General features: G+C 42.8%; 2 protein-coding genes across 2 annotated transcripts in view; one reads left to right on the top strand and one right to left on the bottom strand.

Annotated features, from left to right (window-relative positions):
- The first annotated feature begins 1305 nt into the window (after positions 1-1305).
- BET1 (Bet1 golgi vesicular membrane trafficking protein) lies at positions 1306-14297 on the top strand. The gene is made up of 4 exons (XM_060248511.1): positions 1306-1537; positions 9037-9152; positions 10964-11020; positions 12856-14297. Exons 1-4 carry the CDS (start codon positions 1519-1521, stop codon positions 13009-13011), a joined length of 348 nt encoding a protein of 115 aa, XP_060104494.1. The 5' UTR covers positions 1306-1518; the 3' UTR covers positions 13012-14297.
- A 3026-nt stretch (positions 14298-17323) lies between these two features.
- The window catches only part of LOC132578472 (probable acyl-CoA dehydrogenase 6), a 79949-nt gene continuing 69412 nt past the window's right edge, over positions 17324-27860 (bottom strand). Inside the window, exons 7-9 of the mRNA XM_060248510.1 lie at positions 23273-23434; positions 22998-23148; positions 17324-17532 (exon numbers count right to left, since the gene is read on the bottom strand). Of these exons, the coding sequence (XP_060104493.1) occupies positions 17433-17532; positions 22998-23148; positions 23273-23434 (413 nt within the window). The 3' untranslated portion in view covers positions 17324-17432. The remainder of the gene's footprint in view (positions 17533-22997; positions 23149-23272; positions 23435-27860) is intronic.

The following is a 27860-nucleotide window of genomic DNA, read 5'->3' as shown; positions in this document are numbered from 1 at the left end:
GCAGCTGCCGTGACCTGGACCTCCATAGAAAGTGAGGCATCCAGGATCACTCCCAGACTCTTCAGCTGTTGGGTTGGCACTAACACAGCACCGTCCAAGGTTGGGAGCTGGGTGCACAAACCCGCCCCCCATCAATTCAGGTGCAGGACCTCTGTCTTAGTTGGATTTAACTTCAGTCGGCTCTGTTGCAACCATCCTGTTATGGCCTCTAATGCCTCGCACAGATGTTCAAGGGCAGAAGACGGACTGCCATCCATCAACAGATAGAGCTGAGTGTCATCAGCATACTGGTGACTGTAGCAGGTAAATAATGAAGGCCCACACATTGCTTGGTTTGAAGCGAGGTATTTTACTTTGACATCAAAGTAGAACTTGTCAGCATAAGCTCAAAATGACTAAGTTAAAATCATCAGCCTTCTGACCATTTTTATTCATCCCCAAAACAAGCAGACAAGCCCCCTCTTATCTAATTCAAATGCTCCACCTCCTGCTTTCCTTCCAGTAATTTCTTGTACTTTTCCCCTGCTCTGTCCCTCTGTGTTATCAGCAAGACGCTCCTTCTCTGCAGGGCCCTTGTTATCTTGGATTCACACCCTTAAGACTGTCTGGTTTTAACAGTTTAGCAGAAGCTCCTGTGAGGGGCCTCTTAACAGTCACTCTAAATTCTCTTTTGAAGGCACAACCATTTTTCCCATTATTATTATTATTGAGGTATTCATTAATTATTCAGGGGTCATATGGACATACGAAGCTGCCTTATACTGAATCAGACCCTTGGTCCATCAAAGTCAGTATTGTCTACTCAGACTGGCAGCGGCTCTCCAGGGTCTCAAGCTGAGGTTTTTCACACCTATTTGCCTGGACCCTTTTTTGGAGATGCCAGGGATTGAACCTGGGACCTTCTGCTTCCCAAGCAGATGCTCTACCACTGAGCCACCTTCCCTCCCCATGACAACCCAGTCCAAAACCTCAGGCAATCTGGGCAAGGGGGCGCATATAGATGTTGAATAATATGGGCAAGGGGGCGCATATAAATGTTGAATAATAAATCCAGATGCTTAGAAAGGGGTGGGGAGAGATTAAAATAAATAACATTTTTTTTAAAAAAAAGTGCTTTTACTTATTGGTTTTTAGACAGCGAATCGCGGGTCTACTACACCCCACAACTAAACATCCCTAGTTCGAATTCTATATGAAACCAATACTTCCAACGTAAGAAGCCGCCAGCCGTGCTTCCGAACAACACTACCCAGAAAACCCGACGATCAAGTTCTTTTCGTGAGGGACTACGCTACCCAGAGGACCGTGCGAAATCGAAACCAGAACTACGCCTCCCAGAAGGCAGTGCGCAGGCGGAGTGATGTCGTGGCGTTTGTGGGGCGCTGCTAGGCGCCGGCAGAGTTCTTAGCGGGCTCCCCTTCTCTGGCCGGGTGTCGCTGGAAGAGGTTTCATCAGACACCCCCCTCCCTTCTCCTCTCCTCTCTCGCGCTCAGAGGGGGCAGCTCAGGGACCGCAGCGATGAGGCGGGCCGGGCTGAGTAAGTGGGGCGAGCTGGGGATGCGGGGCCGGTAGGGATGCGGGAAGCCGGCGCAGGCACCGCAAGGGAAAAGGCCTGTTGCCAAGGCCGCGGTTCGTTGTCAGGGACCAGACCCTCTCCCATCTTGCCACGTTTGTGCTCTCCCGGCTGAACTCGGACAGGATATGAATGATCACTCTGCCGGCGATAGTAGAAATCTTTTGAAAGGAGCCTGTAAAAGGTCTTAGTACGGTCGAGGTAGGGGCCGTGTTGAGACAAGACTTCTTTCTTCCGCCCTGCATCGGAGGCTGTGGCAATTGGTATAGTGTAATAACGTGCTCCTTTAGTTGTGTAAACTTTTGTTGGGAGAGAATTGGGGAAAAATTTGGGTCCTCAGGTATTGGTATGATTTTCTATCCTGAATAAAAGTCTAGGAGCAGTTTGACAACTGTCAACATTTAACAACAGTAGAAGTACCACCATATTGCAAAACATATGCTTATTGGTGAACACTGCCATAAAAACGTAGAAATAGTGCTTCATGTTGTGAAAACGTGTACCCATGGTGTGGATCCTTGTGATTTCTATATGAAGTCTCCCAAAATTCACTGTCAAATTACATCACATGGACAGCAGTACCGGAGGGGGTGTGTGTGTGTGGATTCTGAACTTTGCAGTAGCTTGCATGGTGCAAAAAAAAGAAAAAAATGCATATACATACAAGGATTTCTGTGGATCCTTATAATTTTTGCATGGAACCAAAATAGAAGTTAAAATCACACATGTCTGTGCCCACAGATCACTATAAAGCTGCCATACTGAATTAGATCAATGCCCGCTAAGGTCAATGTTATCTACTCAGGCTGGCAGTGGCTTTCCAGGGCCTCAGGCAGAGGTCTCACATCACCTACGGTATGGCCCTTTCAACAGAAGATGCCAGGGATTGAACCTGGGATCTTCTTCATGCCAAGCAGATGCTGTACTACCACTGAGCCACAGCCCTGACTGCACCATAAAAACCAAGTATCAAGCACATTATGGCACCAGCATGCCACAAACACATTCTGAAAAGGAAAATAGATTTTGGTACATGTGTATGAAATTCATGAGGAACAAGTCAAATCAGATGTGTTGTAAATAAAACTGGTACTCCTTTATTACTTATATTGAAAGAATTCTAATGTTTCCAGGCCCCCGTTAAGACAGCAGTCCTTTTCGTTAAGCTTCATCACAAGATGGCCAAATGATTGAAACAATCTTTGGTGTTAACGTGTAAATATTTATTTAATTATTTATAATGAAAGTGTTTTTCCTCACTTGCCTGTCTGAGGACTATCAAAGTGGCTAATGATCAACTAAACACAATATGCAGTTAACTTCACAAATAAATAAAATGCTAGCAGATCCATAGCACAACAACAGAATCAAAATGAAAAGACCACTGTCATAGCAAAAGTCACCACAGAACCAGGAAAGACCTACTTGTTGCTGATGTCACAAAGCACCTGGAAGAGCAGCATATAGAGCTACCAAATGATAAATCCCTATATGTGTTTGCATTTCTGTAATTCTTCTACTAATAGTTTCCTTACGTGAACAACCTTTGTTTTTTACCTTTTCTTGTTATACAGCTTCATAAAACTATAAAAAAATATTAAGATAGAACAAAGCAATTACGGTAATTGCTGCATGGATTGTATTAACCAAGTTTTGAAAACAAATTCAGTTACCAAGACTGGCTGTGTGAATGTTATATCATGCTGTTGACTAGAAGTCAAGTAAGACTTTCTGGATCAATAATCACTGGTTGTTTTGTTTTGGAATTGGACTTTGACAATAAACAATGTTAGAGAAGATCTGTTTAAAATATACAGGGTTGGATCAGACAGATATCTGGGGACGGAAGGAGGACTGATTTCCTTCCTGGTTCTCCCTTGCAGTTCCTCCTTTATGTTGTTCCCTGTCCCCCAAGAACAGCATTTTGGGGAATGTTTTGAGCTCCCGCAGGAGTGTAGAGGTGAAAAAGTTTCACTCTGTTGACAGAAATCTTTCCATCAGCAGATATTTTTGGTAGGATAGAAGCCATAGACATAAAGTCTGCTTTACTTGGTATACCATCTACTTTTTTCATCCTCTGGGAAGCCGAGCATGTACATTTTGTATTCCAAGACTATTTGTACTGCTGTTTTAACACTGTTTACCCCAGGATTTTTGGTGCTGTTCCTTGCAGACAAGTTTCCTAACAGGCTAGTTAAACCAGTTTCCACATGTATTATTAAAAAGAAAGTACCAATGTCTCTGGTGCAGGAGACAGATTAATTTGATAAATATCTACCCGACATCTTTTCTCTGAGGCCTTCAGGGCAGCTGAAACCAATAAGCCAACAAAAACAATATTATAAAAGAACCAATCCCATTCCCACAACAGATAAATAACAGTAATAAACAAATTGAAATATATATTGCATAACAGTAAGCAGCATTTAAAAAAATTAAAGCAGGATAGAAGAGAAATAAAGCCAAATAAAACCAATTCATATGTACCTGGTTATTTAAAAAAAATACAGAAAGCAAACATCCTAATCAAAGATGATAAAATCAATTAATAATGACTCAACAAAAGGCCTGAGCAAGTAAATATACTTTTAACTGACATTGGAAACTCAACAGGTGCAACATCAGGTGAAGAGCCTGGTGAAGAGTTATTTCATATGAAGGGTGCTGCACTTGAAAAGGACAGCAAAGAGCAGGAGATGATCCAGCGAGGTTGATACAGAAATTAAGTAGCAGACACTGAAGTTACTTCAAATTATATAACAAGGTCTACATACACTTCGTCACATGGGCAGATAACATGCTCTGGCAACCATGAGTATTTTGGGAAACAGATGTGTAGTATCCATAATGGTCTTACAAGAAACTTGATCCTAGTCTGATTTAGGAGTAAATGCCACTGAGCTCAGTTGAATCTTTCACTACACTAAATGAAAATAGAGTGTATCCTGAAACTTCCCTTATCTGACCTTGACCTTTTCTTTTGCTAAGTGTTGAATTTTATGGATCAGGTGGGAGATCCGTGGTCACTGTGATCATGTTATGAAACATGTACAGAGGCTGGCTAACTTCAGGTTAGCACTCTGAGGTAGAAAACTGAAATGTTTTTACAAGTCTTTCTTTCCTTTAGAAAAATTAGGAAATTCCACACAGAAAATTGTCTGCACTTGAACTTAGCCAACAATCGATTTTCTGGGTTTTGGTTCCATCGGTCTTCTTCCTTATATGTCTTCCATATTTCCTCTGTGCTGCTTTTTCAAAAGTTCTGTCTGCTGTGGGCCATGTAAAATTGATCAGCTATTCACAAGGACAGCCATGTATTTTGACTTGGATATTAGCCAGCCATACATTTTGGTTGCCATTGATTCTTCCTCTCTCGCAAGTGCCAAAAAGTTGAAGGAAGGGGTCTTTTTTTCCTTCCTCACACTGTTCCTTTTGCAGAAAGTAGTAGCTGTATCTCTGCAGAAACTTAGCCATAAGAGAGAAAATGTGAGGTGGTTGCTTTCTCACAAACTAAGAGTTTGTAGGAACTGCCTGCTGCATCTCCAGCAGGGAGAGAAACTTTCTTCCTTCACTCTTCTGAATTTTCTGTGACCTACAGAAGAGGGGGGGTGAGGGATATTTTCATACAGCTCCTTCCAGGCCACGCAGTTCAGTGTGGATCTGAGGACAGAGGGGGAGGGTATCTTTGTGCTGGATGTGTGGGTCAGAAGTCAGGGAAGAGCTGGGAAGCTGATTTCCTTGCAGCTGTTCAGAGCTAATATTACAGAACCAATGTCATAAGAGCACTCTAGGAAATAATCCTGTAATTTCAGTTGTATCAGCATTTCGAGTCATTGTCTGTATAGACCAGGAATTGGCCAGCTTAATTCCCACATGAATGAGAGAATTGAAAAATTGTCCTTTTAAAAAAATGTGGAATCTGGTTCTGCGGAAAGAACAGGACCATCATTTGCATGTTGCGTCAAGCAGGCAACTGTTAGTGCTGTGTTAGACATAGTTCCTGGACTTTGATTGTGTCAAGCGGTTCTTTCGTATGTGACCTGCTGACTAAATCAGTGATCTGGTGTACAAGTGGCATGAGTAATATCTTGGCACTTCACTTGTTGTGACTACTTGGATGAGAAGATTCCTCTAGTTAATTTTCTTTCCTGATTTTGTATGGATGTTTTCTTTAAATAAGCAAAGCTCCTTCTCAGTTTTCTTACCAAAAGAGTAAAACAGCTTTTTCAAGTTATTTGCTTTCCTTTACTGTTCCCAAATCTAGCAAAGTGTAAAGAATGTTTTTTGATCTTTCCCACTTTATGTGTAGGTTATAAACCTCACATTTAGAAACAATGCATTATGCACAGCTTTTGCTTTTCTTGTCAAAACATAACTACACAGTGCTGCTATTCAGCAATCAACAAAACTTTACTTTCTGAAATTTGTATTGTTTGAATTGAAAGATACCAGGTAATGAGAAAGATCTGAAGTTAATACTGCATGTATAAGAGGACTGTGCTGGCAACAAAGGCAATTAGGTCTTGGAATATTCTTGCCTAGGCTGGACCTGTGTCACTTTATTTTGAGGTTGTACTCCAAGCTGCCTCCCATTGAATAGAAGGAGCCTAGCTAAAAAAACCCCTGACGTTTCCCCCTACCATGCTGCATTAAGGTGGGGCTGCATCAAAGCTTTCTGCTGCATGGAGGCTAAAAGTTAGGGGAGAGGGACATGAATAGTTCCTGAGGAGGAGATGGCTTTGAGGTTCAGGGCAGGGTTTGGATGAGCTGTCAGCACCATGTGTTACAGGACAGGGCCTGTAATCCACTACCAGTGTTATGCCTGCGCGTCTCACCCTATTTCTGATGGTCCCCTGATCCACGGGAGCAGCTTTTCAAGAGGCGTAGAGAATGCAGCTGGAAAGGGGAGTCAGGAAAGGCATTAATTTATATCACTTATGGCTTAAGCACTTTTCCAGAGAAATCCCTGAAGCAACTCTCAGCAAATTAAGTCTGGATAAAACAGCATGCCAATAAAACAGAGAGCCAGTTTGGTGTACTGATTAAAAACTTCTCAGCAGAGCTGTTCTCTTAAGAGTAGTTCTCAAGAGAGTTGTCTCAGCCTCACTTACCTCATAGGGTGTCTGTTGTGGGGAGAGGAGGGGAAGGAGACTGTGAGCCGCTCTGAGACTCCGACTGAAGTGTGGGTATAAATCCAACTCTTCTTCAGTAAGCAGTCAGTAATTTTTAAACTATTCCAACAATAGTACAAAATTATTTAAGATCTCATATTTTTATCGTGCTGTTAGCCACCCTGAGCCCTGCTCCAAGGAAGGGTGACCTATAGACGGAATGTAATAAATGAATTTTAAAAATCATAAAAACAGTCCAAAACCTGCATTAAAAAGAGTACCACCACTGAAAAAGCCATGTCTAGGGCTGCCACCAGCCTTGCCTCAGATGGGGTCACACAGGGCAGGACTTAAAATGAAGATGTGGTAGGGAACTGTTGATGGAAACATGAGGGTTATTTCAGTAGGCTCCTTCTATGGAAGTGGTTCTGCAGGTGGATTCCTGCCGATTGCCCAGTTAGTCTTTGAAGCACCTTAAAGACAAGTTGTTAAAAAAAGACGACCAACATTGACCTGAAAATATGCAGCCCTTGCAGTCTAATGCAAAGTGTACTTACGACACTTGGATGCTACCTCTGTTTCACCTGTGACACTGAAGCAAGGCGAGTCACCATTAGGAATTGATTAGAGTGGAGTGATGACATCTCAGTGTTAGCTGACATAATGATAATTCCCTGCAGGTTATCCTGGGACAGCCAATCACTTTTACACCTAAGTCCTTTTACCTTTTGATCCAAATAGTAGGAAACTGTTCACTAAGAGGAGGTTGTTAATTAGGCCCAGTGACAGCATGCCAACTGCAACACAGTCCAATTCCAGTGGTTTCTCTGGATATCAGTCATGACTAACTTTCGATGGATTGTGCTCTTGATCTCTTGCCCAGTCTGTTCTATCAACCTTGTCTGTTTAGAAGTATTCTCATTTGTTGGGGAGCAGTTGCAGGGAGCCAGGAGCCCCTTGGCACAGAGTAGTAAAGCTGCAGTACTGCAGTCCTAAGCTCTGTTCACGACCTGAGTTCGATCCCTGCAGCAGGGATGCTCTGTATTCTTGGTGCTTGGGGTGGGACTCAGAGGGAGGGCTTCTAGCCCCACTGGTGGACCTCCTGATGGCACTTGTTTTTTTTGGGGGGGCCACTGTGTGACACAGAGTGTTGGGCTGGATGGGCCATTGGCCTGATCCCACAGGGCTTCTCTTATGTTCTAAGCTGGGTTCAGGTAGCTGGCTCAAGGTTGACTCAGCCTTCCATCCTTCCGAGGCTGAGGAAGGGGGGAGGGAGTGTAAATGACTTGCTTGGGGGAAAGTATAAATGACTGGGGAAGGCAATGGCAAACCATCCCATAAAAAAGTCTGCCGTGAAAACGTCTTGATGTGATGTCACCTCAGAGTCGGAAACGACTGGTGTTTGCACAGCAAACTACCTTTACTTTTCTTTTTTTTTTTAAGTTGGAGTATACGCTCTTAATCAATGTTCCCTCTAAGCTGCAGAGCCTTATGAGCAAAAATTCTACTTTGTGAGCTACTGGCATTAAAGTTGTGAGGTACTGCATAAATTAGCGTGCTCTGGGGTCATCCTTCTTGAGCTGAGACAAAAATGTGTGAGCTAGATGCTAAAAATCTGTGAGCTAGCTCACGCTAACTCAGCTTAGAGGGAACACTGCTCTTAATCAGCTTGTTTTGCAGTGTTTCCAGCTGTGTCCCAAAAGCAGTGGATCACAAACTGCAAGACTAATAAAACTGAAATGTAATATGAGAACACAATTTAAACAGTAGCTCTGGCAAGCCAGACCCTGAACTACCTTTCAACTCCAGAGCAGAATCCCTAAAGACTTTCTTTATGAGATCTGCTGTTTGGAAGAGGTGATTTGGTAGAATGGTGTGATGTGACAGGACGGACCTGTTGCATATGTGTTGGAAATACAAATTCATGCTGTGCATACTTTCTTCACATACACAAGGCTCTGAAATAATTGTAATACATGAGCAAGGATATATTCTATGTGACAAAGAGGATCCAGGTTTAAGAACAGTGTTTATTCCCTCTTCCTTGAATGCTTACCATTGTGAAAATCAAGACAGTTTAAGGAAAGATTCAGATTGTTCAGCTGTTCTTAAACTATTTATGAGCAAAAAAATGGATTTCAGATTGCAGAGATAGAAAGTCTTGGAGCAAAAACTTGGTGGATTATGTACATTTACTTGTGAATGTGACTAGGAGTTTATATTGAATAACAATATACTTCCCTTAATCTTTTAAATGTGGCTAATAGCTTAGTAAAAATGAAAGGGAATTATCTTCTCAGAATCTCTATGCTCTGACTTTATTTCTGGTGCCTAAACTGATTGTCTTTTCAGGTGAAGGAACGGCTAGTGGCAATTATGGCTATGCCAATAGTGGATACAGTGTCTATGAGGAAGAAAATGAAAGGTTAACTGAAAGCTTGCGCTCAAAAGTCACTGCCATAAAATCAGTAAGTATATCATTATGGCAACAGCATTAAAATTTATTGGTGTACATAATACTTGCTCAATCATTGTAGCGGCAATATAGTAAAAATTCAGACTGCTTAATTGAATTCAGGCAAAACATTGCCCATCAAAAAGCCTAGCTCATTCATTCATGGAACAAATTCCTCCTCTAATTGGATTTGAAGTCCAGCTGCCCTTTTGGCTAATCAAGATTCATGCTGCATGTTGGGACACAGCAGAAGCTCCGCTTCGTTGGCACACTGTGAGCTGGCGTTGCATTACCCAGGGAGTTATAAGTCAACTGGGTCAGTAGCAAACCTGGCCAGTGAAAGTTGTGCTATCAAACTAGACTCTTTCAATGCCATGGAAATAATCATAGTTGAACTTTAATCAAACTGTACAGTGGGCTTTGTCAAACACAATAGAACTGTAGAGTCTGACCAACCACTTGGTCTGTTCCACAGCTGTGAAGCACAGTGGTCTCCCTCATGGACTCAAGTCAGCTGAGCACAGCATAAGTAGGTGGGAATCTGTGTTATAACGTCGCTTCTGCCAGGCTTTCCACCAAGGCAGCGGATGTCACTTGCTAATGGCCTCCCCCCCCTTTCATTTCATCTCAGTGCTTTAGGACCTGTTGGACCTGGAGAATAGGCCATGCTTATGAGGCAGAATTTGTCATTTTAGCCTCCACTGTTTAGTTTGTAAGTTTAGATCTTACATATTTTAATTGGTTTTAACTGTTGATTGCCAGTTTGGTGTAGTGGTTAAGTGTGTGGACTCTTATCTGGGAGAACCGGGTTTGATTCCCCACTCCTCCACCTGCACCTGCTGGAATGGCCTTGGGTCAGCCATAGGTCTGGCAGAGGTTGTCCTTGAAAGGGCAGCTGCTGTGAGAGCTCTCTCCAGCCCCACCCACCTCACAGGGTGTCTGTTGTGGGGGAGGAAGGTAAAGGAGATTGTGAGCCGCTCTGAGACTCTTCGGAGTGGAGGGAGGGAAATACATCCAATATCTTCATCTTCTTCTTCTTCTTCTATGATATAACCTGCCCTGAGCTCGTTCTACGGAATGGGCGGGCTAAAAAAATCAAATAAAATAAAATTTTAAAAAAGCTTTTCTCCAATATCCACAGATACGGTTTTAAAGTAAAAAGAGAAACTAAAAAAGAGGAATGCAAACAAAATACTTGTTACTAGAAATTGAGCAAAGCTATTGCTATCTCGTTTTCTCTTGGAATGGCGTGCCTGATGAGGGGAGAGGCACATTCCCATATGTCTGTCATTTGCACACTGTGAAACAGAGTTGTACTTAAATGGAATCATTCATGAGGGCATTTTGGTAAAGGCAATAGAATAAAATAATGTGTTATCTTGCTCCTACTTTGTTTTCTACTTTTGTAAGTCCATGTTTGTGTCATATATCTGATACTTTTTGCATTGTTTTTAAATTTTGTAATTTTAGTCTTATTGCATTGTGTATTGGATGCCTGCTGCTACTGGGTTGCATTATTTTATACTTTATAATCCGCCTTGAGTCTCAGCAAGAAAGGTGGGCTGTAAATATAGTAAATATACAACTAAAATAAGGGAAATGGTTATTTTTAAATATAATTTTTGTTTGAAAAAGCTGAAGTATAGGCTGCTGTTGATTCTCTTACAGAATACTTTTTTGGATACTTTTCTATGAGCTGATTCTTTAAGGTGGGAAGCATTGTTTAGAAGTTTCTTAGCTGTGATTCGTTCTCCCCAAATGTTTTTTGCATAATATATTCTGTTTAGCAGTGCGAGTTACATTCTCTGTCCCTCCCCATTACAGCTTTCTATTGAAATTGGAACAGAAGTTAAACAGCAAAATAAAATGCTAGCTGAAATGGTATGTATTTAGTCCACATTTTCACTTGCTTTATGAGTTCAGAATGTGTTTTCTTCTCAGTGCATTTCCTTTTTTTCTTTGTTCAAATGTAGCCTTACTGAAGTTTATGTGTTCTTGTTTCTAATATACTCAGTACTGGCCCTAGGGCGTGTGGCACCCCAGGCAGCCTCCATTCTGTTGGTTTGAGAATGTGTATTTAGTGGTGGGAGTGCAGTAAAGGACTGGGATTCTCTTAGTGTATTGCCTCCCCCACTGTCCAACCGTCTGTCTGCTTGAGCTTGTAGAGGTGGTTTTGGATGTGGTGCTGAGGACTCCTAGGCTGGTATTCTTGGGAGAATTCAACATCTATGTTGAGGCCACTTTGTCAGGAGCGGCTGTCAGAACTTAAGAACTCCAGGCAGATCCCATACTTAGTTTCCAAGCTAGGATTTTATTAGAGAGAACTAAGAACTGTTAGATACAAGGTACAAGATAACAGTGATGGCGAGAGCCAGCACTGGCCCAGTTTTATATAGTAAAACAAACAACCCACAAAGCTTTAATTCACACCGTTACAGGCACATCTGTCTTCCCACCAGTGCTATCAACAAAGACGTTGCCTCCTTACTCTGAAGGCCACACGATTCGGCTTCAAAGGGTGTCAGTGTGAGAAAGTACAGAGATACAACATTATTCAGTCTACAGCCCCCAAATACTTTGGATACCATCGGGGCAGGGTTAACTACTACTCAGGCACTTCAGGTTAAGAAAGGTTACAATATGGGGTCGGTCTGGTTCAACGCTCAGGTCCACTCTATGCATACTTGCCAACCATCAATTATACTGGTTCTACATTAAGCTAGCAATAATAAAGTTACACATGGGCTTCTCTCAGGTAGTAACAGGGCACACACACTGGGCAGGTCACACTCTTGATCTGGCAGAAGGTGATCTGAAGGTGGAAGCATTGAAGATGGTTGCCTTATCATGGACAGATCACTTTCTGGCATTTAGATTTATAGGGGTACCAAGATTCCACAGAGGGATCGATTAAGGTGATCCATCTGCATAGTCTAAGTGATCCAACAAGTTTTCAAGTGGCATTGAGTATTTTCCTACTGATATGATCAGCGCTCCTGTGGATGCCCTGGGCAGTTGACATGATTGCATCTAGGTGCCTAGGGGTGTGCTTTTTTTTTTTTATATCCGGCACCTTTTGGTTCAAGTCTATTGGACGCCCCCCCCCCTCCAGGATTTTTCAGAAATCCCAAATGGGGGGTGGGTTTAATAGACCAGAATAGGAAAATGCTAGTAAAAAATACCAGCCTGGTCCTGGGGCTGGCTGGAGTGTTGACTGGAATGGGTCACAGCGACCATATCACTCCAGTCTTGTTCCACTGGCTTCTGGGCTCAATTCAAGTTGCTGGTATTGGCCTTTAAAGCCCTTTATACCTTAAGGACCACATTCTCCCATATAAACCTACCTGCTCACTCTGGTCATCCTTGGGAGCCCTGCTTCGGTTGCTCTCACCACCTGAGGTTAGACAGGTGGCTTTTGCCATCATGGCACCAAAACTTTAGAACTTCCTTCCCAGTGGGATTTGTTTGTCTCCCTCTGTCACTGTTTCAAAGACTTTTTTTTTTCATCTGGCATACCCCCAATAATGGTTATTGGCCCTCTTTCTACTGTTATTTATCTGTGTTTTTAACTGAATTTTATATTTTTATATTTTACATTTTAATAGCTCAAATTGTTAATGTTCTTATGTTAGGCACCCTGATTTGGTGGGAAAGCAGCATAAAAATGTTTACAATAAAGTAACAATGCAAATAATATTTTCCCTTTTTTATTTTAGGATAATGATTTTGATTCAACGGGTGGATTTCTTGGTGCGACAATGGGTAGACTAAAAACTCTTTCCAGAGGAAGCCAAACAAAACTTTTGTGCTACATGATGCTCTTTTCATTGTTTGTCTTTTTTGTAATTTACTGGATTATTAAATTGAGGTGATGCAAATTCTCCATTATGACATTTTAATTCATGGCACCAGACTTGTAGAAAGGTCTTTCTGAAAAACAGGAAACTCTTTTTTGTATAAATATTAACACACCTGGGACTGTTCTATGAATTTCTTAGTATTTATCAGACTAGAAACCTTTCTGTTAAATAAATCCTTGTTTTCTAGGGTTCTTACATTGAATTTTGCTCAAGTTTGAGCACTCTAAAGACAAAAATAGCTACTGGGGTGGTGCAGGAGGAGATGTCTCATTTTTTGTTTTTTTAACATTGCAAAGGAACAAAAAGGGGAGTGTGTTCCTGTCCGGGATAAAATTTCCACTTTGCAATTGCAGATTTTTTTTTCCCTATCAGAGTTACAGGCACTGTAAAAAGCAATCTCATTTAAATTAGATTTAAATCTAGGCATGATCCAGGCAAAGTAGCCTCATTGAGTTCAGTGGAAAATTTAAGCATGTGCTTTTAACTTTCTCAGTGAAATTAATGAAGGTTCTGGCTGGCTTGTGCCCACAGAGGCTTATTCTTAGTTGCAGCTAGGATTTGTCTTAACTTTGAATTAACAAAAATGATTGAGAGGCAGAACTGCTACTGCTCAGTTCCTTAAACTGCGGGTTGATTGCTTGTAGGGAGACAACACTCAATCCAATTTAGCAGAGGTTATCATGAAAGTAAGCTTTTGTTAGTGACCCCCCCCCCCCCTTTTCTGAATCAGCATTGGTCTTGTGCCAGAGTCCTGCATTTGGTTCCTCTTGGTGAACCAAGATGATGTGCTTAGTGTTAGCATAGTGAGGTTGGTTACTGTTTTGATAGCACTAACAGGTAATCCAGCTGAAATGTGAGTATATATCTAGGTTGGGGGAAATGGCTGCAATTGCTAAGGTGCATTACTTTTTTTAGTTCATTAAGATTACTGCATCATTGATGACCTTACATTTAATTTTTGATTCATATAACTGTGAAAGCATTTTTGAAAATAGGGACCTATAGTATTACAGATTTTATACTAAAGAATATTTTGTGATGCCAGAAAAATACCAGATGCCTTCTAATTAGAAGCGCTACTATACTTGTGTTGACCACTGGTATCCTGTTAAGCCACATGGAATGTTTTTATTCTGCAGGCATTAAAACTATTATGCTGCTGTTATACTATAACACCATCTTTCACAATATGAGGACTTACTGTCACACTCGGCTACATTCTTTAAATACTGTTTAATGAAACATGTCAGGATTTGTACTTCTCATCTCTTATAGAATAAAAACATGTATGGAATCTTTAGCTGGTATGAATTTATTACTGAAAATGCGTTTTTTCATTATTGAAGGTTTTAGAAATGCAAACATGAATGTATTATTAAAATCCACGTTCAATTTACATGAAACTGTATTATCAAGAATATGCCTACCACTTATACTAGTTTCAGTGGAGGCTCAGTCATGATAAAGATGTAATGTAACCATAATTAAGATACATGGACAACCCTGAGAGCTTCCCTTTCTTTGCTTTTTTTAGTAATAATCATGATGTAGAGTTAGATCTGCATTCTGCATCACTGCTGAACACAAACTTGACCAAGCTTTGAGATGTGCCTCAGAGGCTCTTCACTGCATGCTCCTGTCCTCAGGACTTAGAATGGGTATCAGGCTGTTCATGGTATACTGTCCCCAGACCCATTTCTGAGATACTTCTGTTGTGTTGATTTAGGTTAAATCTTTTTACTTGGTGCTTTTAATCCTTACATTTTGTTGCTGATTTATGTCTCGGTGAAATCTATAATGGTACATGTGCTCATTTAAATTAGTAGTATTTTATTTTTGTATTTGAACCTTTTCCTATTGATAATGTTGTCTTGTGAGCTATTTTGGAGATTTCATACAGAAGATCAGGAGACATACTACAGAAGTATATGAGATAACCATAATAAACATCCACAATCTGAAACCAGGGTTTGAAGATGGTTTTCAAATCCTGATTAATTGTCACTTATGTTAACTCATGTTAATGTGGACATTTAATAACATGTTAAATAATAATAATACATTTTTAATTTATATCCCGCCCTCCCCGCCAAAGCAGGCTGAGGGCGGGATATAGAGTAGAAACAGAACCAATAATCATGCAGTAGCTATTTAAGACACACTGTGGTGCTTGAAATTGCATGCAGTAATTGCCTATAGTTTTTGATTATGTAAATACAGTGTTACTGCAATCCCTGCTTCCCTCAGTTCCTATGTGGTTATGAAAGGGTGGTAGAAGCCCTGTAGTTGTTCCTACTACTCAGTCACTGGTAGCCAAACAGAGTACTTTCACCCCCAATCCAGGAAAGAGTGCAGCAGAAAGTCACCAGTGCAGCTGATTTTGGCACATATTGCAGTTTCATGATCAGTGAAAGCCTGGAAATAGTAACTTCCACTTATTTATTTTTTAAAACAATCACTAGCCACCTTTCTACTTTGTGGAACCCCAGGCAGCTTACAATATAAATAAAACAATTATTATAAAACATACATAAAGTACCATAATTCAAAATCTCTGATTAAGACTGCCAATAAATAACTAAACTGTACAACTGGGTATTCAAAAATGGCAGGTAGAAATTTATACTAAGCTTCTCTAGACTCAAGGGTTGCCCCTTAACCTGTTTATGGTTCAGGGTGTGAAAATTGTTTGTCTAGGAACAGCATAGTACTTAGCATAGGCGACTTTAGGATGGGACTATACCATATTCAAAGGCAGTAAACCTCTGAAACCCACTTTTAGGAAGCAACATCAGGAGGGCTTAGCATCATGCCATGTTTCCAGGGCAACTAGTTGGCCACTGGTCTGATCTATCAAGCCTTTTATATTCTTATGTAAGGAAACAAATAAACTTCTACCATATTTACATATCTTGTACTGTGGCTAAGTTTAGGTAAGAAACATGTAATCCACAGCTCTGAGATTCAGGGTATAGAACCTGGGAAAAAACCTGAACCTGGGAACAGTATTTAAATACCACCCAAGATTCTGCTGAGATAGCAAAAAAGGTTTAAGACACAGGGTTCGATCCAACAACTTTACCACTGGTGAGCAAATGTGAAGGGTGATCTCCACTGAGGTAAAAAATGCTCTGTAGGGAATTGTGGGACCTGGATGGACAAAAGCCATGTGTGATAGTGGCTGTAGTAAAGAGGGAAACTGGATGACACTGAATTAAAAAGTTGGCTGGATTCAATACATAGTTCACAAATGGGAAAATGTAACTTGACACACTGCCAATTACAGAAATTCCATGGCTCAAACTCCTATTTCTTAGAGACAGGAAGGCTTTGTTCTTGCTGTACAATGGAGTAAAATTATAGGGTCTATCACAAACCAGTCTTTGCAGCTTACTGCTAGTAAATTACTACTACTTGGTGGTCAGTAATAAATTACACTAATTTATGCAACCAGATGGAACTTTAGCAGGTTTGTTCTGCAATATATTCTGTGAATTATCCTTCTTAATTACTTCCATGCTGAACGCTGCTGCACTAACAATAAACATAAGTAATGACTCTTGATCAGCCCAGACATGTCTCACTGGTCCTTCTAGGCCCTAGTGTAATAAGATTCTTGGAGACACAGGGTAGATTGGTATAACATTCTCCTGTGCTGAAGACCAGGTGTTAAAATTCTGTAATAGGCTGCCAATGGACAAAATATGTGTAAAGAATACAAAGTGATTAAATGCAGGTAGTAACTGTGTTGGAGGGAAGGTGGCATGGCATAGCTCAATCTCATCAGATCTTGGACACTAAGCAGACTTTGAATGAGAGACCTCTGAGCAGAAGAAGGTAATGGCAGACCATCTTGCTAGGATGGCCACAGGTCAGTTGTAGCTAGAGAGCACTTACATGGTAAGGACAAAGTGCAATTTCCAAGTTGTCTTCAAAGGCAGCTCTACATAGAGTACACTACAGTAGTCTAGGCTTGGGATCAGCATGTTTTATCAACTGAGTATAAAAGGGGAGGTCGCTTCTGTGCTAGATGCAACGAACTGTAAGAATAACCTAGGCATAAACTGGCTGCATCCCTGTGTGACAGAAGTTAAAAGTTGGTGACAGGCAATAGCATACTTCTGGAAAGAGGGCACCTGCTTATGCTTTTTTATGTGTGTGAAGTGGCTTGAGCAGACTTCAAAGGATGGTGGAAGACAGGAGTGCCTGCCATGACTTTGTCCATGGGGTCACAAAGAGTCGGACTCGACTGTGCGACTGAACAACAAAGAAGTGGTTATATATAAGCTCTTGTCTGTAAGCAATGCAAGAGTCCTGCAACATGAACCGTAATCAAATTCAAGTTTATTGACTTTCAGAATCGCTGTACCATACATGGTTTCCTCAAGAAGACAATCCACCTGATGCACATTACATATGAGGAAACGTAGGGTTTATGGGCACTGCTTCTTGGGTAAGGTCTTCATGTACTTGCATATAATAGAAAGCATGACTTCATCAGAACCAGCTCCTATTGATATCAATCTTGTGTCCCTGCCAAGATAGAAAAACGAGGCAAAAAAGAGACAAAATGAGTGACTGCCTCACTTCTACCATGTACCACACCAAATGCATTTTAAATTAATTATGTCTAAACAGTACCAACAATGAAAGATCAATCATCCTAATGAAGGATAGACCATGCTGAGGTCTGGGTCACACAGAATCCTTTAAATGAGACTCTGATGCTACATGCTCTGTTTGGGTATTGTATGTTATGTTTGTTTGAATTATATCCCGCCCTCCCCACCAAAGCAGGCTCAGGTTAGTATCTCTTTGCAAAGGCGGGGTAGCAGTCAAGTGTGGAAGGGGGTTGGAATGGGCACTATCTAAAGTGGAGTTAGCACATGCAGTGAGCAGTGGGTCTGACTAAATATTCCTTGCACGAAATAACCTTACACTAGATGCGGAAGCTCTTTTGCTGATTCCACAACTGAGCACGCTGTTCGTGCAAACGCAACCTCACTAAGGCTGAGAATCTGAAGTCTAATACTAATCCTTTCTGTAACTGGAATAATAAGTGGGACCTTGGACTGTTTTCTTGCTAGGCAGGTTAGACTGGAACAGAGCACACAAAATAAAAACAGTTACAAGTAAAGCCAGATGTAGGACTATATATTTTCATTTGTGTGCCCTGGCCTCTAACTGCCCTAAAGTATTAATTTGAATTAGAGTAGTCTTCAAGGTAATGCTTATGCTTAAGCCAGGAAGGAAGGAAGGAAGGAAGGAAGGAAGGATGGATGGATGGATGGATGGATGGATGGATGGATGGATGGATGGATGGATGGATGGATGGAAAACACTAATATCCCAAGTCTTTATATTGGTAATACCCAAGAGAGTTAAAACATGTTGGCATGTTCATATGGCTATTTCTCCAATCTTGGGACTTCAGAGAGACATTTATAGTCTGGAACCACAGCAGCCTATGAGCACACAGGTTAGGAAATCCATACTTTGAGTAGCCCTTTCTGTTGAGATTATTCTGATTCTGCTGGCTGCCAGCAGGAAGGCACAACTGAAAAGTTCCTATACATGACTGGTGTTTTAGATCCATCTTCAAATTGTATTTTTGTGAATTCCAATAAAGCAAAAAAACTCTAAAGAAACAAGAGGCACAGGTGCTTATCATTTATGTAAAGGGTTTCTGCTGCCAAATTTAATTTCTAAACAATTTACATAAAAGTTAAACACTGTCAGCCATAATTGGGATGAGAACGATGATCATCCCTTAAACCTCACAGATAACGTGCTGTTGCAATCTGCACAGGGGGGAATTCATTCAAAGCACCTTTCCTAGATAGTGACTGATTCATGTCCCTTTCATTGTTGCCATTGGAAGAGGAGCAAAAGGATTCTGAAATAGTTGGTAAGGTTTTCTTTTCCTCCCCTAAAATTCATGTTTTTAACATTAGAATAGATGGAAAAGGTTTGAATGTTTAGGGTGGAGAGGCAGGCAAGAAAGGAAAATGGAACTAACTTTCTGTCATTTTTATTTTGTCTGGATAGTGGTGGAACTACTGGCTAAATGACAACATAATCCAGAGTAACACTGGAGCAATGGAAGGCAACAATATACTCCTCTACGATGCCAAAGGCCAGAGCCACATAGTTCTCTTACCATTCACGTAGCTAATTGTCAAGTCTGCTATAATGTCTGAGCGATTCAGCTGTAACTTTGGTTCAGGAAATGGATCCTGGGTAAAACCATTCTGTATTCAGATGCTGCTAGCTAGGACTCTCCTCCCCCCCCCATCCTTTGTTATGTAGCAATGCTTGGAAACGAGAATATGGGAACAAGACTGTGGTGCCTTCTCAGAGATAGCCGGGGCTAAGAAAGGGCCTCAAGGCCAGCCGGTGCTTGAGAACGATAAAATAATAACAATGTGTGAATGTACCCTGCATAGAGTGTCCCCACCCTCAGGAATCCCTTTGATGTATACCTTAAATGTTTGCTCTTTGTGCATGCTCGCCAGTCTCTCAATCTGCTTCTACGGTCTTGCACCATGTTACAATAAACTAGAAACTTTTTTATCAAGAAGGTCTCGTTATTGAAACATCAGACTTGACATTTTGAGAGACTCCCTTTTTGGAGTTCAACCTTTCCGGCAACTTGAAAAGCCAAATAGCCGACCAGATTCCGGACAATGGAGAACTCCCACCCGACACTGGTCTGGAGTGAGCAACCCCGTGGCACGTCCTAGATCCGAGGAGAGCCGCAGAATCTCCCCCCGAGTTCCAGCTAGTGTTATTCCCCCGGCAGTATCAACCGAGGACCTCGACCACCATCATGGATCAGGCCCCTCTACGCCGGGAAGCCATCCTGAACCGCCACACCAGGCTGACCCAGGGGTCAGGGATGGAGACCGCCACCCCAAGCTCGGGGGAGATGGGCGAGGCGGACAGCATCCTCGTTGTGTGAGTCGGGGAAGATGAGGATGGCGGAGTGGGACGCCAAGGGGCGGACAGCGGGGAACCGAAGCCCAAGGACCCATATGAGGAGGACTACCAGATGTTTCGATCGATGGTCCGCAAAGAGATCGACGGGGCCCTCGGGGCTCTGAAGGACGAGGTCCGCAACCTGACGGTCCAGCTGGGGAGGGCTCTGGGGGGGGCAACCTCCCGGAGGCCCACGGTGACCCAGGCGGGAGCCAGCCAAGCCCACCGGTGGCGGTGCCGGCCCCCGCCAGGGCAGGGGCCGCGGTGGCTCCTACCCCCCAGCCACCGGCCCCACTAGCCAGGCCGCGCCACGTGGGAAGAGAGCTGGACGCTACCTTCGATGGGGACCCAGAGGAAGTAAACTACTTTGGAATCCAGGCGAACAGTTACATGCACTACTGGGGCCACTCATTCCCTGATGAGTTCAGCCGGGTCGACTACTTGGGTTCGAAGCTGAGAGGAGCCGCAAAAAGGTGGTACGTGAGCTTGTGCGAGACCAGGAGCCCGATCCTGGATGACGTGCACACCTTCCTACAAGCCCTGCTGACCCAGTATGAAGATCCGCTGCAGGAGTCGCGGGCATTGGCGGCCCTGCGCGACATGCAACAAGGGGCCAGGTCCATCCGCGAGTACGCAACTGACTTCCAGGCCAACGTGGCCCGGGTGTGAGGGTGCAACGAGGTGATGAGTTAGACAAGTTCACGAATGGGCTGAACGCGAGCATCCTGGATCGGGCCCTCACCCAGGCTCGCCCTACTACCCTGGTGGGGTGGATCCAGCTGGCCGGGGAGGTGGAAAACAACCTCAAGCGGGTGGCCATGCTGCGCCAGCACCAGTCCGGGAAAGCCCAAGCGAGGAAGAGCCCCGCGAAGGCTGAACCCCCGAAGGGTAAGAAACCAGCTACCGCAGTACCGGTGGGGCCCCGCCGGTGCTTCAGATGCGGGGACCCAAACCACCTGGCCTCCAACTGCCCACAGCCCCCACCGGCGCGTGTGCCAACCGGGCCCCCCAAGCCCGCCACGCCGGTCCCGAAGAAAGCCCCCAGCCGCCCTAAGGATGCGGCGAAAAGCAGCGTGGTGGTGGTGCAAGAGGAACTCCTGGAGGAGGAGGTACTCCTGTCCGCGGAGCTGGCCGACCTAGCGTGGCTGGAGGAGGCAGCGGGAAACGAGAATATGGGAACAAGATTGTGGTGCCTTCTCAGAGATAGCCGGGGCTAAGAAAGCGCCTCAAGGCCAGCCGGTGCTTGAGAACGATAAAATAATAACAATGTGTGAATGTACCCTGCATAGAGTGTCCCCACCCTCAGGAATCCCTTTGATGTATACCTTAAATGTTTGCTCTTTGTGCATGCTCGCCAGTCTCTCAATCTGCTTCTACAGTCTTGCAACATGTTACAATAAACTAGAAACTTTTTTATCAAGAAGGTCTCGTTATTGAAACATCAGACTTGACACTAATATTCTTAAAATGACTTCTGTTTGCTCCTTAACAAAAACAGTCATTTTTTATCCTGCAAGCAGCCAGTATTTGTGAAGGGATTTAATGAAGCAACAGAATTAGGAAGATATCTAAAAACAGAAGAGACTTAATAGTGGTTATACCTTACTTTTGAAGTTAATTAGATCCAGAACTACATACACAGACAGCCTGATGCAAAGCCCCTGATATATGCATCTTAGCATATTATGTACATGTATTTTATTACGGTGAAAAAACACATAAGTATAGATAAAGATGAAATTAATGGGAGATCCCCACACTAGGAGTTGGTGGAATCATGTGGCATTCATTAATTTGTAACTGTAAAACCCAATCAATTAAAAGATCTAAATACATGTGTGAAAATGTTCATATATGAACTTGTACATGGAAAAAATGCAAATATTGCAGCGAATGAGTTTAATCGCTTCTTTTCTGTAGAGATAAAATCATAAGTCATTTATCTAGTAAAAATTGCATTGTAAAAAGTGATATATTGCAATAAGTTCTTACATAATAAAATGCTGCAGAGCATGGACAGCTAGAAGGAAGTTGCCTTCTGTACATTCCTTTCTCCAACTGCATTTGGAAAAATACTTTTCTAATGAAAGTAATTTAGAGAAGGTTCATCTAAGTTTAAGCCAGCTGTCCAACTTGCATGGGCATGACTAAAATCCTTCTCTATGAAGCAACGTGCAGTCTGAATGTATTCAACAGATGCTGTGGCGTGTAATTCTTGTTGCTGTAATAGCAAACTGACCTATGTATCATCGAATACTAAACTCTCCTTAGAAGATTATGTAGCCAGATCAGCCTCTGGGTGTGACAGAACGGACATGACCTGCAGTTATGGTGACTGAAACTTTCTGTCGAATGAACGTCACTGCTAAAGTTAAAATATTGCAATGAAATATCAGCAAAAATAGGGAAAGTTGTGGGAAAGCCTTTCCTGGCAGTTCCTTTGAGTATTTTTAATGTTACTCAATAGATGAAATGTTAATAATTCATAATAAAACTGAAGCCAAAGCTATGGTTTGATTTGAGGAAGAATGACTTTTCCTCTAGTGGATGGCCAAAGCAAATGCCTACGCATAAGAAGTATCCTGAATCTGCCGTCTGTATATCAAGTATATGGTTTCCCTGGAGTTCTCAGTCTCTGCTGTGATCTTGGCTCAACAAAGACAAAAATTTGTATGTCTTGTTGCCACTTGGGCCCAGACAAAAAAAAATCGTATTTTAATAAACCTTAGGAAGAGGCTCTGCCAGGAACAATAAATATTGTTACAGTATTATTATTTATTACTTGCTACTCTTTGGACTGCAGAGAAAGTTTATTCTATGTCAATACCTTTCAGTGAACCTAAAAATCTTATTTCAGTTGGTGTGTGTGTGTGTGTGTGTATATGTGTGTGTATATATATATATATATATATATATATATATATATATATATATATATATATATATATATATATATATGCATGTTAAAAATGGAAGCAGGGGTGATGCCTTCTCTACTTGGTCACTAAGCATTCACTCACCTGTACAGTCTGCTCACTAGCACCTCATTTGTGAATCCCATTCCTCCCCAGAACTGAAGGCAACTATCTGTTAGTTCCCGAGCAAGACGTCCTGCCTTTAGTTTTGCCATGGATGCCAATTTGGTCACGTCATTGCCCTGTACGTAGAGAGCTATAATAAAAACACATATCATGTTTAGCTGCTGATCAAGATAGCCAGTTCTAATAAAGAATGTGTATTTTCACATCCAATCATAATGTGGAAAACAAACAAAAGAAAACTGTACTGCACCCACCAATAGCCCGATATAACAAGGAACGGAGGAGCTCCAACTCAGTTGTTAATTCGGCCAGACGAAAGTGCACTGTTTGGTTATTAAGTATTGGCTGGTTGAACGTCTTACGCTGACGAGTATAATCAATTGTTTCCTGTATCGCATTTTCAAGTGGTGCCAGAACTATAGGAATCAAGGACAAAAACAGGCAAGTGAATTACCTTCAGTTCTTTTAAAAAATGTTAATAAAATATATATCTTTGAAGAAATCATGAAAGGGATAAATACATTCAGCCCTAAAAGCAGGCGGGCTGAGGTATATAAACTATGCCTGAATAGGTGTTGCAGTGGCCATGTGACCCAAGTCATGCTTTTTAAACATATACACAAACTGCAGCAAAACTTCTCTAAACTGGTACAGAGTGGCAAGGTTAGAATGACCACAAGTTCTAAAAAAAACCTGGAATAAGGGTCTGTGTTTAAATGAGCATGTGACAGCCAATTCCTTAGGCATGGTATATGCTGGAATACCATAGGACTCCTACTCAACACTTTACTGTCAGCAGATATGTGAACTGACTCCAATTAAAAGCATTAGTAGGATGTGTTAAGAAGCAAAATTAGTTCCCTCTCTGGTCCTTCTATATCTTTTAGGCCCATATGGAGACGCCGCCTCAACCCTGTTTGGGTGGAGAGCCTATTTTGGCTCGCCCGCAGAGCCTGATGGACCCGGAACGGTTCCAAATGGCCCTACGGGATCCCTTGCCCCCGGCGATTCCCTTGATGACCTGGCAAAACCAGCTATCCAGGGCTATCAACGAGATCGCACCCCGATGCCCTCTGCGCCCTCGTGTGAGGCTGGCTCCATGGTACACCTCAGAGCTACGACAGCTGAAACAAGGGCTCAGACAGCTAAAGAGGCAGTGGCGGCATACTCGTGACGAAGCGACGAGAACATCCTATAGAACATTTATGAAGTCTTATGAGATGGCAGTCAAGGCCACAAAGAAAGACTACTTTGCGGCCAGGATTGCGTCTGCAAATTTGCGCCCGGCACAATTATTTAGAATAACTGGAAACCTTATTACACTGCCTCAAGGCAGACCAAATGTGAGAGAATTAGAGATAGGCTGTGAGGCTTTTGCAAAAAAATTTGCAGATAAGATCACGTCGCTTCGCCAGGACTTGCCTATCACATTGGATACAGTACATGAACTTGAGGCTCTGTGCCTGTCTTCTGATTTAGTTCTGGATCACTTCGACACACTCAGCCTGGAGGAAGTTGACAGGATTCTCTCGACTGCACACCCAACAACTTGTGATTTGGACCCTTGCCCCTCCTGGCTGATTAAATCTTGCCAGAGGGAGCTTAGATGTCCTTTACGGGACATCATAAATAGATCCCTCTCGGAGGGGCGTTTTCCAACATCCTTGAAAGAGGCTATGGTCCGTCCCCTCCTGAAAAAGAGTACAGCAGACCCGGCCGAATTGGCAAATTACCGACCGGTCTCTAATTTACCATTTTTAGGTAAAATTATAGAGAGGGCAGTGGCGTTGCAGTTGCAGGATTTTCTGGATGACGCTTCCATCCTTGACCCCTGCCAATCCGTCTTTCACCCGGGTCATGGGACGGAGACAGTGCTGGTCGCCTTAGTAGATGACCTCCAGCAGCATCTGGATCGAGGTGGCAGTGCTGATGTTGCTAGATCTGTTGGCCGCATTTGATATGGTCGATCATCAGTTATTGACCAGCCGCCTCGCCGACATAGGGGTTAGGGGGTCGACCTTACAATGGCTTTCCTCCTTTCTCAAGGGACGGGGACAAAGGGTGGCAGTTGGGGGTGAGCTGTCCCAGCGGCGCACACTAGATTGTGGGGTGCCGCAGGGAGCAGTTCTCTCCCCAATGTTATTTAACATCTACATGCGCCCCCTTGCCCAGATTGCCCGGAGGTATGGGCTTGGGTACCATCAATATGCAGATGACACCCAGCTCTATCTGCTAATGGATGGCCGGCCTGACTGCGTCCCAGGGAATCTGGACCTGGCATTGCAGGCTGTGTCAGGTTGGCTTAAGCTGAGTGGGTTGAAGTTGAACCCGATGAAGACAGAGGTCCTTTGTGTGGGTTGCAGCGCTCTGGGAGGAGAAATTCCTCTCCCAGCTTTTGACAGTGTGCCGCTAAAAGCGGCGCACCAAGTCAGGAGCTTGGGAGTTCTACTGGAGCCTTCATTATCAATGGAGGACCAGATAGCAGCCACTGCCAAGTCAGCGTTTTTTCATCTGAAGCGGGCAAGGCAGTTGGCCCCCTTCCTAGAGCATCGGGACCTAGCAACAGTGATCCATGCAACGGTCACCTCAAGATTAGATTACTGTAATGCCCTCTACATGGGGCTGCCTCTGTGCCGAACCTGGAAGTTGCAGCTGGTGCAGAACGCAGCGGCTAGGCTGTTATTAGGGCTCCCAAAGTGGGTGCACATACAGCCGGGGCTGCGGGGACTGCACTGGCTGCCAGTTGTATACCGGGTTTGTTACAAAGTTCTGGTTATCACCTTTAAAGCCCTATATGGTCGAGGACCTGCCTACCTGAAGGACCGTCTCTCCCCATATGAACCCCAGAGAGCACTGAGGTCAGTGGGGAAGAACCAACTGACTATCCCCAGGCCGAAGGAGGCAAAATTAAAGAACACTTGCACACGGGCCTTCTCCATTGCAGCCCCACACCTATGGAACCAGCTCCCGGAAAAAGTGAGGGCCCTGTGGAGCCTTGAACAGTTCCGCAGGGCCTGCAAGACCATCCTTTTTAGGATGGCCTTTACCTAACCGAACGACTGATGGATTCGCCTCAAGTGACTTCGCCATAATATTTAACAGAATAGAACCAGAAATGTTAATTTTAAAATTGGAATGTTTTTAGGTGAATGTGTTTTTAAAATTTGTTGTATAATTTACTGTATGGATTAAGATGTTGTAAGCCACCCTGAGCCTGCTCCGGCGGGGAGGGCGGGATATAAATAAAATGTTATTATTATTATTATTATAACTTATGTCGATTCCAGAGGCACAGCTATTTGAGCCAAAGCAGCAAAGAGTCTTGTGGTACCTGAACATCTAATTAATTTATTTTGGGTGCTTTGTGAGATCCGTCAGCAGCTTCTTGATCCTGTTACCTCTGACCTTTCCAGCTCTCCAGTGGGAGTTGCCCAGTGTTTGCTCGCTGGTGGACCCCCCAGACTGATGGAGCTGGTGGCTGGGTGTTTGACTGTTGTATTGTATAGGGGCTATCATAATTTTGTGCAAGGGCAATGAATATTTGATTGGTTTTCCCATAGTTTCATCTTGATTGCCTTTCTAGTCAGTGTAATTTTTTCTTGGTTTCACCCATTTTAAATCCTGTCTGTTTTTGTTTCATTCTTTTATGCCATTAAAAGGTTTTGATTCTGATTCTGAATTTATTTTGGCAGAAGCTTTATTTGAGCAAGAGTCTATTTTGCCAGAGGCATGTATCACTGACCAGATGAAGTGAACTCTGACTCATGAGAGCTTCTACCACAATAAATTTATTAGCCTATGAGGGGGACAGGAGACTCCATGATGTTTATGTGTATTAGGATCCATATAGCTAAATCCCAACACAATGCTAATGTTTTTGCCTGAAATTATGGCATAATGTCATTGCAATGTATTTGGTATGCAGTAAGACCTTGGTTTGAGGCACCATTAGTTTAATATTCTATATACTTCTTGCTTCCAACTGACTTTAACAAGGTCATTAGGAAGAAGCCAGGAATCATTAGAAAGTGTGCGTTTTTTCCTGTAGCAGTAGTTCTCTCCCTCCCCCCAGCAGGATGTCTAGGGCAGGGGTAGCCAAATTTGCTTAATGTAAGAGCCACATAGAATAAACATCAGATGTCTAAAGCAGGCAGGCAGGCAGGCAGGCAGGCAGGAAGGAAGGAAGGAACATAAGAACATAAGAGAAGCCATGTTAGATCAGGCCAATGGCCCATCCAGTCCAACATTCTGTGTCACACAGCGGCCAAATATATATATATATATATATATATATATATATATACACACACACACACACACTGTGGCTAATAGCCACTGATGGACCTCTGCTCCATATTTTTATCTAACCCCTTCTTGAAGGTGGCTATGCTTGTGGACGCCACCACCTCCTGTGGCAGTGAATTCCACATGTTAATCACCCTTTGGGTGAAGAAGTACTTCCTTTTATCCGTTTTAACCTGTCTGCTCAGCAATTTCATCGAATGCCCACGAGTTCTTGTATTGTGAGAAAGGGAGAAAAGTACTTCTTTCTCTACTTTCTCCATCCCATGCATTATCTTGTAAACTTCCATCATGTCACCCCTCAGTCGACGTTTCTCCAAGCTAAAGAGCCCTAAGCGTTTCAACCTTTCTTCATAGGGAAGGTGTTCCAGCCCTTTAATCATTTTAGTTGCCCTTTTCTGAACTTTCTCCAATGCTATAATATCCTTTTTGAGGTGCGGCGACCAGAACTGCACACAGTACTCCAAATGAGACCGCACCATCGATTTATACAGAGGCATTATGATACTGGCTGATTTGTTTTCAATTCCCTTCCTAATA

This window comes from Heteronotia binoei, chromosome 10, assembly GCF_032191835.1.
Source record: "Heteronotia binoei isolate CCM8104 ecotype False Entrance Well chromosome 10, APGP_CSIRO_Hbin_v1, whole genome shotgun sequence".
Taxonomy (NCBI): domain Eukaryota; kingdom Metazoa; phylum Chordata; class Lepidosauria; order Squamata; family Gekkonidae; genus Heteronotia; species Heteronotia binoei.
The sequence above is the reverse complement of the archived record's forward strand: the minus strand, read 5'-3'. Positions and strand labels throughout refer to the sequence as shown.

Bases quoted from the DNA above. Each gene is read 5' to 3' on its own strand.
- BET1 (XM_060248511.1), top strand. The intron at 9,153-10,963 runs GTAAGTATATCA...TCCCCATTACAG, and splicing joins AAGTCACTGCCATAAAATCA to CTTTCTATTGAAATTGGAAC. The intron at 11,021-12,855 runs GTATGTATTTAG...TTTTTATTTTAG, and splicing joins ATAAAATGCTAGCTGAAATG to GATAATGATTTTGATTCAAC.